Genomic DNA, 12,048 nt, shown 5'->3' on the forward strand with positions numbered 1-12,048 from the left:
GATATCTTGTCAATATTGTAATCTGATTAGTGCCCAGTTGTGTAATCTGTTACTTTAGTGATGCTGTCCAAATAATGGAGGGGGTGTTACAGATTTATCCCAATCGAATCGTAGGTATATGTTATTTGTTGAATTTTCTTTATATCTGGCGTCGAAATTTGTAGGAAAATTTGAAGGAAAGGAAATGGGGTTGGTGAGATTTGAAATAAGGAAGGAGTTGAAGGGAGTGAAAGAGTTTCTGGTAGTGACAAAGTTGTGTCAGATGAAACGTTTGTTGAACCGTTTACTACATTTGGTTCGCCTTGAGTAAAAGCTTGTGTCATCCAGTATGGGAGATGTTCTGTAGTAGTTGGGGGACATAGGGGATTTTCTCGAATTTGTTCAGAAGTAAGTGTTGAACCTAAATAATCTGATATGATGTTTGATGTGCTTTGTTGTGATGGGGTCTGGAGAGTACTTTGAATTGTACTACTGGAGAGGTCTATAGGATTGGCTATTGGCGAATGCGGTAGGTTGAATTGAACTCTGGGGGTTTGCAAATTTCTATTTCGTCTTGGATGTATAATTTAACAGTTTTTTTCGAGCGTGTTTTGGATTTGACTTTGGTGCCTTGCTCTATTAAGATCTTGTTGGAGAGGTGGGTATATATTATATACTGGTTCATATTGTGGTTCGCTTAGAGATGCTTGGCGAATTACTGATTCTAGTGGTTCGGACAATCGTGCGTGTCTTTCTTCAAATGTGTATGGATTGTCTTGAAAAGAGATGCGTGGTGATGATTGGGGGTTATTTGTTTGACTGTTTGTTGGTGTTATTGGAGGTTCTTGCGACTTTGTTGGTGGGACTGATGTGGTGGTTGTTGATTAGCAGTTTGGAATAGGAAAGTTGATTAGAAAAGTCTTAGAAAAATTATTTTTGAGGAAAATTTGTGTTTTCTTTATTATTCTTGAACGAAAAGCTTTAAAAATGTTGTTGCTAATGCGAAAGCTGGAATAGCCTTTTTTATACATTTGCACCTTGTCATTATGAGGAATGTCGGAAATATGAGAAATATTATGAAAAGAAGAAAAACATCTGCTCTACTGAATAGATGTTGGAACATTTAGATAGTTATTTGAAATATCGTACCTGAGGAGGTGATCAATGATTTTGGAAAAATTAACATAGGTTTGGGCTAGAGAGTAAAAAATGATGAAAAAACTGCAAAGAATTATCAGGGAGATAATTAGTATTTCTAAAATGTCGGATATGAGAATTTTACAAGGTTTGAAAAAAGTTGAAAGGATTAAAAAAAGGTTTGAAAGAATGTTTTGAATATTGTTGACTGTTTGAGAAAGAAGCATTTGAAGAACTGATTCGTTTTGTCGAACTGTTTTTTAGGCTAAAATCGAGTGTTGTCAGTTTTTTTATTGGTTTTTTGACAAGTGGGTTGGATTTCGGCAACTTTTGAAAAAGGAAAGTTTGGAGGGATCTTAAGAGTCTTTCTGGTTTTGTTGTTTTTATTGGATGTTTGGGGATATGTAAGAGATTTTCGTACTTTAGGCTAAGTGATCATGTCCATTTTGTTCTTTAGGCTAATTTAATATTTTTGCTTGAGGGGTTTTTGAGGTCTACCTTGGGACAATATTGTTATTCTTTGTACTGCACTGCTTGATAGGGAAGGGTTTTAATATTGAGACTTTGTTTGTTTCAGCTGTCAATGTTTAGCGGTTTGCTTATTTTTGATTGGAGGTCCTTTAGTTATAGTTAGAGATTCGCTTGAAGGTGACTGTTTGTCAGATAAAGGAGTCGTGTGAAAAATGAGGTGATGATTCGGAAAGGTTTCTGATTGGCTGAATTTGAACTATTTTGTTCACGTGCTTTTCAGCATGAAATTTGAAAAAATGTTTGGTTTATGAGAATATCTTCAAGAGGTGAAAATGTTAATTAATTTTAAACTGGTTGAAATTCAACTTTCTTTAATACTTTAGATTGTGGGATGAATGTTTTGTAATCTTTACGTTGCTGATTTTGATGTCGCGATGATTGTCTATGTGGAGCTTTTTCTTTTTGATCTTGTGGTAGAATTTTTTTTTCAAAAATTCGATTTTTTCTTTCTTTTTGAGTTATCTTTTTGTTGTCTACACTTTTTGATGTTTGTTTGGGAAGTTCTCTTTCATTTTTATCTAATGGTTCTTGGATAGGGTTCATATTAGTGCTTTGATTTTGTTCGTGATTTTAATTATTTTGAATAACTTTAAATCCTGTAAAAAAGTATAACTGAGTCAGTTTGCAAAGAGCGTACTCTTTCGGATAAAAATGTAAAAGATTGTTTCGGTGTTGAACGATTTATTTTTTGTCTAGGTCTGTAAGTTTATATGTTACATCAGTGGGTTTATCAATTATTTGATATGGTCTTTTTCGGAGTGGTTGTAATTTTTTTGAAATTCTTTTTTGTGTTGTGAAATTTGGAATTGAAACGTATGTTCCAATCTTTAAATTTGTAGCTGGTGTAAATCGAGAATTTGTTTGGGAATTAATATTTTGTCTTTGTAATAATTTTTTTGTTACTTTTTGATAAATTTCATTGTGATTTTTATCTCTGTTTAAAATCCATTCGGTGTGTGTACCGGAAGCTGATTTTAAAGTTTCTGGGTAATGAAAGTGATCTTCATCGTGGGTATGTAGTGGTAGATTGTAACATATTGATTCTTTAGTGGGTTGGCAATAACCTTGTGTATTTTTTGAAGATGTTGCTGTGAACGTTATCGGTTTTCGTGTTTTTTGGCTAAAGTCCTAAAGTTGTTGTTAGTTGTGAGTTATAGGATAATGGAAACAGTTTTACATCTGTTGACCATTCAGTGTATCGTGTGTCATTTCCGTAAATGATGCATCTAAGATTTTCTTGTAATGAACGGTTCATGCCTTCGACTAATCCATTAGTCCAAGGTGCATGAGAAGTACGTGGTTTGTGCTTAATAGTATATAAGTGGAATAGTGTAATGATTTCGTTCTTTATAAATTCAGTGCCATTGTCTGGGACAAGAATTTCGGGTGAACCGAATTTTGCTATCCAGTGTTCATTAAGTGTTTTATATGCATAATAAGCATTAGTATGAGGTACAGCGTTAAGTGCTACGTAATGTGTGAATGCATCGACTATGACCATTGTACATGAGTTCCCTTCTGAGGATGGTGATATTGGTCCTTTTGTATCGAATGAAATTCTGTGATTGAAGTATAGACTTTGTCCTTTAAAATCTTGTTTTTCTTCTTGTTGTTATGAAGCCACCCGGCGGGCTTTTCCATGGTTGAGCTTTTTCAAACATTAACAATTCTCGTGGGCGTTTCCACGAATGAGCTTTTTCAAACATTAACACTTCTCGAGTTACTCGTTCTTCCCCCATTTGAAGTACATGACCACACCATCTTAGTCTCATCTTTCGCAGGTGAGAGCCCAAGGATGTCCCAAGGTTCGCTGCTGCTCGGATGGTGGTGGGGTCTTGATCAGGTCGTGCTCCGAGGTAGCGTCTTACGCATCTTTCCATGTATCAAGTCTTACGAGGTCAGATTTTTTGACAGTCCATGTTTCCGCAGCATATAGCAGAGCGCTCTTTACGCATGCGTTGTATACTTTGTTCTTCATGTTTCTCGTCGTTCCCCTGTTCTTCCAGAATTTTGCTAATCTAGAGCTGTTGGCAGTAGCGCGTGCGATCCTGTTTTGCACTTCTGTTGCTATGTTGCCGTTTGACGATATCCAATTTCCGAGGTAGACGATCTCAGTGGCGATTTCGAGCGGGTTGCAGTCGAGGTACATCACCGCTGGGTCCGTTCGGGCAAACATGCACTTGGTCTTGATATCATTGACAACAAGGCCGACTTCTTTTGTGGCGGCGACTACTCTGTTTAGTAGGGATTGGGCATCATCGGCGTTGTCCTCTAGTAAGCAGATGTCATCTGCATAATCCAGATCGGAGATGACTGTTTCTAGCGAGATTCCCCTGTTTCTGCCCTAAGTTGCACAATTCATCACCCAGTCGATGAGAAGATTTTAAAAAAATGGGGAAAGAACACCTCCTTGCCTGACCCCTGAGTTAACGGGGAAGAGATCAGAAAGCATGCCGTTCTTTCTCATGCAGCTTGTGGTGTCCGTGTACATTGTTTTTATGATGTTAAGTAGTTTGCATGATAGTCCTTGATTCTCGAGAAGCTGCCAGATGGCGTCTCTCTTGACGCTGTCGAAAGCAGCTTTGAAGTCGATAAACACCATGACCGTTGATCTGTTGTACTCGTTTCGTTGCTCCAGGATCTGTCGAAGTGTGAAGAGTTGATCGCAACAGTCTCTCTTTTTTTAAAATTCCGCCTGATTGTCTCGGGCGTGGGGCTCGTAGGCTTCAGTAAATCGTATCAGCAAAATTGATTCCAGGACTTTGAAACCTATGCAGAGAAGCGATATCCCGCGATAGTGTGCGCAAACTTGTGCGTCGCCCTTCTTGTGGAATGGCAGGAGATTGATACTCTCCATTCGTCCGATATTTGTTCTGTACTCCATATGTTAACCAGTAGCAGTTTCGTAAGGTCAACGACCGGTTCTCCACCTGCTTTGTAGAGCTCAGAGGGTATGCCATCACATCCACCTGCGCGGTGGATCCGTAGCCCTTCTATGGCGTCCCTAATCTCCCTTTTGGTCGGGGCCTTGGAGTCAACCTGGTTTAACGCTTGTGGCAGCGTCTGGGCGGCCGGGAGCAGCAATGGCGTGGTTTCAGTACTCAATAGTTGTTCGTAGTGCTCTTTCCACCTCTCCATTATTCTCTTGGTGTTAGTTATCATGTTTCCGTTTGCATCCTTGAAAGACTCTGTGATAGTCTTTTTGTCGCCGCTGCCGCTTTGCGTGTTGATTAGTCTGTACATATCTCGTGTGTGTCCTTTCTCAATTGCTAATTCAATCTCGGCTGTCTTTTCGTCCAGGTATTTGCACTTGTCCCTTCGTATGAGTTGCTTTACGCGCTTTCTTTTGTCTGTGACTTTTTTCTGGTTTGCTCCCTTGTTCTTAATTTTTTCTCGTGTCTGGATTGCGTTCACCGTCTCCTATGTTATCCACTCTTTTTGCTTGTGTTTGGTTGTTCCTAACGTCTTGGCAGCCGTTTTTACTATAGCTTTTTTGATACGCTCCCATTTCTGGTTTACGGTGGCGTCGCGTTGTACACCTTCCGCGGTCCGGCGTAGCTCTTGGCAGTACTTTCTTGCCTTGGTTGCGTATCGAAGGGCTTCAAGGTTGAGCCTTTGCGTTTTCTGTGTCTTCTTGTAGACTCTGAGCTTCGACTTGAGGGCGCACGTAAGCATTCGCTGGTCACTGTCGAGGAGAAGCCCGTCTTTTCTCACGCGGGCGTTACTTATCGATGTGCTCCATCTTCTTCTAATCAATAGGAAGTCGATTTGATTTCTTGTTTTTCTGTCTCTAGAGCACCATGTAGGATGTTGGTGAATCTTTTTCCTGAACATGGTATTTGCTATGCATAGGTCGTTTGATGCCGAGATCAGGGCCAAGCGGTCGCCATTATCGTTCCGTTGGGATGGCTTGACCGCCCTATCAATGTAGGTGCTTTCGGCTATATGCGCTTGACCAAGCTTTGCGTTCATGTCTCCTCCTATCAGCAGTAGGTCTCCCTTTGGAGTGTCGTCGACCGTGGCTTGGAGACTTTGGTAGAAGTCGTCTTTCGTCGCTGAATCGGCTTCTTCTGTCGGAGCGTAGCATGATATAATGGTGACAGGTGTGGGCTTAGCTTCTAGTCTGAGCATGCAGACTCTTGCACTCACAGCTTTCCATAACTGTACAGAACTGTTTATCCTTTTCGATATTGCAGTTCCGACTCCATGGATACCCTTGTTCTCTTGATATCCGCTTGTGAGTATCTGGTACCCTTTGGTTTCTACTTTGGATTCTCCTTGGATTCTTGTTTTCTGTAGCCATTCCACGTCTATCTGGTGATTCGATAGTGACTTGTCCAGGAGGTCAGGTGCTTCTGGGGGGAGTAGGGTAAGGGTGTTCCACGTACATATACGTAGAACTTCTTTGGAATGCTTTGTGCTTTCGTGCCGATTTCACTGTTTTCCTCCATGACGGCACTCGTGGAGGCCCCAGTTCCCGTGGGGGGCGTACCTGTATGTGGATTGTGGTTTGTGAGACTTCGCATTTGTGGTTTCTTGTCTAGGTTTTACGGAGGTCGCCACTCTACAACCATCCTCCTTTATCCGGGCTTTGGACCGGCAGTCGGATCTTGCTCAGTTCCGACAGGCGGAGTTTTTGTAAATACATTACTCTGCCAAATACAATTATATTCAAACATTCAAATTTTACACTTCTTTCGTCAAAAAATTTGGCTTTTGAAATAAATTATAAATAACAGTGTACGAAGTATAGCAAAAAGCAATCCAGCTATTGCAGTTTAATCTAGCACCTAATGTACTATATCACCCAAGTCACTTGCTCTCGATAGTGAAAAGGGCGCACAGACAATTGGGCCAAAGACAATTCAGCCAATTTGAAACTCAGACAATTCAGCCAAAAATATCCAGACAATTCAGCCTGAGACAAATCAGCCAGTTTTACAAAATTCTAGATTCGAAAGAAAAAAATCGGAATTGGAGCTCTTTCTCGATTTAAGGTGAAAAGAATTGTCTGGACGCGAGTGAAAAGACAGATTAAAGAGCAGTCTTGCTACATATTTGGCGAAATGTAAACCAATAAAACAAAGCTTCTTTGATTAAACAGAACTTGCAATTAGCGAATAAGCCATCTTCGTTTTTTTGTATGGGCAAAACGACAATGATGCCATCATTAGAGGCCAGTTCAAGCAAAAAGATAAATGCAAACCATTTTCACCTTTTAAACGACCGGAGCAACTCAACATTTGCTAAGATCTAAGGTTTTAATGAAATACTGCAGAATAAAACAATTATTTGTTCCCATATATATACTCCGGTAAAACAAATTTCAATTTGTTGAAAGATAATCGTCTTTTCGTCTACCGTGCAATCAAAGCCCCCCCATGAAAAACCCGTATTTTATCCCCTCTAAATCGATTTGGGGGGCAATTGTACGGTTGATCCGTCTTTTCTGCTCGTTAACCAGACAACTATGCATTGAAAAAATATGGGTCAAGCAAAAAAATGTGTAGATTTTTCGATTGAACTAAATTTCTTGTCACGAGGATTGCATTATTTTTTCAACTTTCCGGAGGAGGTTCGCAATGACATTTTCTGGTGACACTTTCATATATTTATTAGCAATAAAAGCTTTTCAAGTATGGAATCTGGTTTTATTTGACCTTATTTCTAATTAATGTGAATGTCATTTTGGTTTCCGTTGTTGTCAAAATATTTGTATTCTTTTTTGTTTATCGTTCTTCCTTAATTATTAATGTTTAAGTTGTCACTAAAAAGAAAGGCGATATTGTTTTTTGTTCATTATTTGACAGGGTGGCCAGTCAATAAGCAGAGCAGAATGGGTCCAAGAGCAGAAAAATAGAAAAATATCAACTTCTACAAGCTAATCGGTAAAATAATAATCAGAAATGTCAATAATTGCAAAGCAACGAACATTTTATGCATAATTTAGGCAATTTAATCAAGAAATTTTTGAAAAAAGTTTTATCAAAAAACTTAATTAAATTAGTCAATTCATGCATAATTTATTCGTTTTCTTGATATTTTTTGACGATTCTAATAATTGTTTTATCAATTAGCCCGTATAAGCCAATACAATTCAATATTTTTCTGTTTTTCTGCTCTTGGACCCATTCTGCTTATTGCTCCGCCTCCATTTGACAGACATTATTCTAGTTTCTCCATCAGATTTTGTCACTTCAGACTGACTTCTCGAAAACAAATCAAAAATAATTTATAGCTTTTGAATTATTTTCTGACAAAGGAGAATTGTTTGTCGTTTGTTGAGAATGTAACTTGTACTTTCAGTAATTCAGTCACACAACTGCCATTCATTAAATCAATATTCAAATCTGAAGCCACTTATTCACATTTTTTGATTTAAAGAGCGTAACAAGACAGAGACCGCACGACTCCCCTTTGAGATTTGACGTTACGAGGGTTGTTCTACGTTATTGGCGGTTTGTTTGATGTTGGAACATCAAGGCACGTAGAATTGAAAGGCTGTCATATTTTCAACTGTGCTAAGACTGCCTCCCTCTTTGATCTTTTACCGACGGCAGCTCTTGTCAGCAATAAATTTTGATTGATCGCATGAGTGACAGTTGTTACCTTTGATCATGTTTATTTGACACGCCGCTTTGACAGTAACAAGCATTCACCTCTCTAATAGCACACTATTTTCTCACACTCCTTTCATTGTAGGCGCTTTTTGATTGGCTATATCTAATAAGTAGTCAAAATAATCTAATGAGAGTTGATCTTTCAAATATTTCCCACGATGTGAAATTAAGCGGAAAAACTTTTGAAGTTTAATGGCGAATACAGCCAGTGTGTCAATCACAATTCGGCACAGCCTTTGAAGTTTAGCCGACTACTTTGTAGTGTCATTATTATTTACAGCCCCTCTATTCACAAAATAACCCCCTAGCTCTAAAGACGGCCCAAATAAATTTATTATTCATTTCTCAAATCTTTGCTATTGTGTTCAGCTTTCTCCACATTATTGAAACTCAGTCGACCAAAAATTTGCTCCCAGTTCCGTATACTTTTCATTTTCAGAGACAACCGACGCTTTAGATTTGCTCTTACTGCATCATAGCTTTAAAATTTTTGCCTTAAATTCAGATATCTAACACTGCCTTTGCATTACGCAAAAAATCAAAATGATCGACAAACGAGAACCTTCACCAACAACTTTGTTGTCAAGCACCTCAGACATCGAAATCTTGAACCCGATGCTCTCAAACGACGATTGGACTTCGAAGGCCGATTGTGTAAGTATTTCCTAATTTTTTAATAAATGTCTGTTTTCAATGTTTCACTCGGAAAAAAATTGAATAACCATTTTTGAATATGATTTGATTAATCCTTTTCTGATTGTAAGTTGTTTCACAAACTTATGCGGTTATTGAGTTGTTCATGTTTCCTTTTCTCTTCAGAAATCAACCCAATCTGGCTCCATATCGACCAACCCGCTGGCAAAGCTGGCAGCCGCCTGCACCAGTCTTTGCAACGACATGAAGCCCAAAAACTCCTCTCCTGGATACGCCAGCTCTCGAAATCAATTCAGCTACCCTGTCTCGTCTGGCAACCATCAGAACCCAGTTTCTTCTGGTCAACAACTCCCCGTAACTTCGACTTTGCTTTCACATCTAAGCGCTCTTCAGAGCCAACAGCAACCGGCAAATAATGCTCAAAAAAGTTCCGAGTTGAACTATCTTCTGGCACATGAACTTCTAGCTAAGCAGCAAAGCACCGGACTCGCTCTGGAAACCCTGGCCGCTCTTCAAGCCCAAAACCAACAGATCTCAAAACCAATTCCTAGTTTGAACTCGTTCGCTTCTGGAAGTAACCCAAACTTGGAGCATTTGACCAAAGTGTACTTGCAAACTCTGGCTGCTAAACGAGAACTTACTCAATACCCCGCGTTTCAGCCCAATTCTCTGGACTTACTCATGTCTCCGACAGCTAGCAGCACAGAAAAGCTTCTGAGTCCAAGTTCAACATCTCATTTACTGCAGTCGAACGGATCTCATCTTCACAATGGTATCGACTACCGCCTGTGTCCGTGTGCGGCGTGTCAGACGCTCAGATTGAACCTTCTGAGTCTTCAACAGCAACTGGCTAAGACTACAAACTCGACTGTCAGTGCTCCTGATTTTAGTGCACCATTGCAGCCCCAGCAACACTACTTGATGCCTCAGAAAAACCCAATCACTGGTAGTATTCAATACGTCTCGATATGCAGCGACTCGAAAAACTGCTCTCTGTGCACTAAACCGGCAAATGTAAACAATAACTACTTGCAGCAACCATCGGCAATTAGTCCGACCGGTCTGACTGCCGAACAGTACCTTGCAGCTTTATCTGGCCACGTGCACCAAGCAGCATCGAATTCGTCGAAGACTCCATCGCCTAAACCTGGCAAAGTGACCCCTGACTTTTCAGCTCCTCTTCAAATCAGCACATCGCCTTCTCCGACGATTCAAGAAATCGTGCCTTCTGATATTACCTGTAGCTGGACCGAAAATGGGACCCCTTGCGGTCATAAATTCGCCTCTGAGGATCAGCTTTTTGACCATATCAAAAAAGTACACACTTCGAACCAAACTGTTTCAAGTTCTCAACCTTCAGTGCCTAAGCAAGCGTCGCCTTTGAATAGCCTTTCCGGTTTGACCAATGATACTTCAGCCACTAGTCCTCTGGTCTCATTGAAAAACTTGTCCAGAAAGGTGTTACCTGAACCCGTCAACCACCACTCACTGTCGGCTTCTCGGTTCCACCCCTATTCGAGACCCGCTCTTCACGATTCACGACTCCAATCGCTGACCAATCAGATCGCTGCAAGACAAGCCGCTCCAACACTTCCGCTGTTGTCTTCGGCTCAGCTATCTCTCGGCTCTTTTGGAGCTCTTGGGTTACCGTCGGTTGCACCTCAGCCAACTCCCGCGTTGCCTTTCTCCTTTTCAACCAATGGCAGCTCTCAATTTGCTTCAGCCAATCAGATGTCGAGCCTACTTTTTGCAGCAGCTGCTCGATAAGAAAAACGGACCAAAAACTTTCGCTTTAATGTCGTTCCTTCGAGAATGAGACTTTACGCAATACTAGCCTGCCTGAGCCCCAAAATCGGGAACTCAAAATTTTGTTCAGCAAAATATCATTGAATGAACTTGAACTAGATTGTATTTTTATTCATGTCGATTATAATTTTCTCTGTCAATACAAATTAGATAGTATTCTTTCATCAAATTGAAAACTTTTAAAATTAACGCCTTTTTTCATTCAAAAAAATCTTTAGAGAAGATCTCGATGAGTTTGGGTCCAAAATGCGTATCAAAACTAATGCAAAATTTTACTAGCTAGTTTAATAGTTAAGACTGTTAAATCATTTTGAAATATTCATTGAGGCTGAGCCAATAAGGTATAAAAACAGGTTGTTATTCGCCCATCTTTCAATACTCGACATAATACTGAGATAAGAAACTGCAAGAGCAAAAGAGACTTGAGTCCAATATTATGTTAGCTGTTTAATATTAAATTAACTTAATTGACTATCGCAGCTGCAAGTTAGAACACACAAGACACCACACGTATTCCGCACAGATTCACTAAGAGTAAAACTAATTTACTGTACAGCACGATATCAAAAAAATAAGTGCCATAAACATGGTCAATGAGTTAGGTCCTTGAGGTTAACTCATAGAGTAATTTCGGATAGGGTACACCGTCTGCTCGTCACGCTATCTTATTTTCGGCCGGATAGATTCGTGCAACTTCTTAGTCTAATACCGATCCTAATCTTACTCTTATATCGACTAGTCTCAGGGTGTTTAACTAGTCTCTGCTAGGCTCAATAGATCTAGAGTATACTGGCTTATTGCAACTGCTGAAGTTCTCTTGGAGAGGTAACTAATTTCTAAGTTAAATTGAAATCCCACAAATAAGTGGGTTGTTAGTTAGATGGATTATGATTGGTTAATATTAAATATTTTACAGTGGTAAAGTATCTAATTTATCCAATAATAAATTGTAGTTTAGATCAGGTTCCATCAATTTGATTCAGACAGTTGATTCAGTAAATGGAATCAAGCTTCTGGAACCTGATCTAAACTACATTTTATGATTGGATAAATTAAATGTTTTACCAATGTAAAGTATTTAATATTAACCAATCATGATCCATCTAACTAACAACCCACTTATTTGTAAGTGCTGAAGTTACTTGTAATTTCAGCACCAGAGAGATTTGAATTTAACTTAGAAATTAGTTGGACTCTCCCGAGCACTTCAGCAGCCGCAATAAACCAGTATACCCTAGATCTATTGAGCCTAGCAGAGACTAGTTAAACAACCTGAGACTAGATAGTATAAGAGTAAGATTAGGATCGGTATTAGACTAAG

The 12,048-nt window shown here is 39.5% G+C and overlaps 3 protein-coding genes across 3 annotated transcripts in view; 1 reads left to right on the top strand and 2 right to left on the bottom strand.

The window, feature by feature from the left end:
• The window catches only part of LOC134839895 (uncharacterized), a 57,944-nt gene extending 51,771 nt beyond the window's left edge, over positions 1-6,173 (bottom strand). Inside the window, exons 1-5 of the mRNA XM_063855522.1 lie at positions 6,036-6,173; positions 5,227-5,940; positions 4,540-5,067; positions 4,067-4,288; positions 3,599-3,991 (exon numbers count right to left, since the gene is read on the bottom strand). Of these exons, the coding sequence (XP_063711592.1) occupies positions 3,599-3,991; positions 4,067-4,288; positions 4,540-5,067; positions 5,227-5,940; positions 6,036-6,173 (1,995 nt within the window). The remainder of the gene's footprint in view (positions 1-3,598; positions 3,992-4,066; positions 4,289-4,539; positions 5,068-5,226; positions 5,941-6,035) is intronic.
• The window catches only part of LOC134839416 (uncharacterized), a 541,178-nt gene that overhangs the window by 285,975 nt on the left and 243,155 nt on the right, over positions 1-12,048 (bottom strand). The gene's annotated exons all lie outside the window — the stretch shown is intronic.
• Positions 8,504-10,916, top strand: LOC134840459 (uncharacterized). The gene is made up of 2 exons (XM_063856267.1): positions 8,504-8,921; positions 9,087-10,916. Exons 1-2 carry the CDS (start codon positions 8,811-8,813, stop codon positions 10,686-10,688), a joined length of 1,713 nt encoding a protein of 570 aa, XP_063712337.1. The 5' UTR covers positions 8,504-8,810; the 3' UTR covers positions 10,689-10,916.

This window comes from Symsagittifera roscoffensis, chromosome 2, assembly GCF_963678635.1.
Source record: "Symsagittifera roscoffensis chromosome 2, txSymRosc1.1, whole genome shotgun sequence".
Taxonomy (NCBI): domain Eukaryota; kingdom Metazoa; phylum Xenacoelomorpha; order Acoela; family Convolutidae; genus Symsagittifera; species Symsagittifera roscoffensis.

Bases quoted from the DNA above. Each gene is read 5' to 3' on its own strand.
- LOC134840459 (XM_063856267.1), top strand. From the start codon at position 8,811: ATGATCGACAAACGAGAACCTTCACCAACAACTTTGTTGTCAAGCACC. The intron at 8,922-9,086 runs GTAAGTATTTCC...TTTTCTCTTCAG, and splicing joins GGACTTCGAAGGCCGATTGT to AAATCAACCCAATCTGGCTC.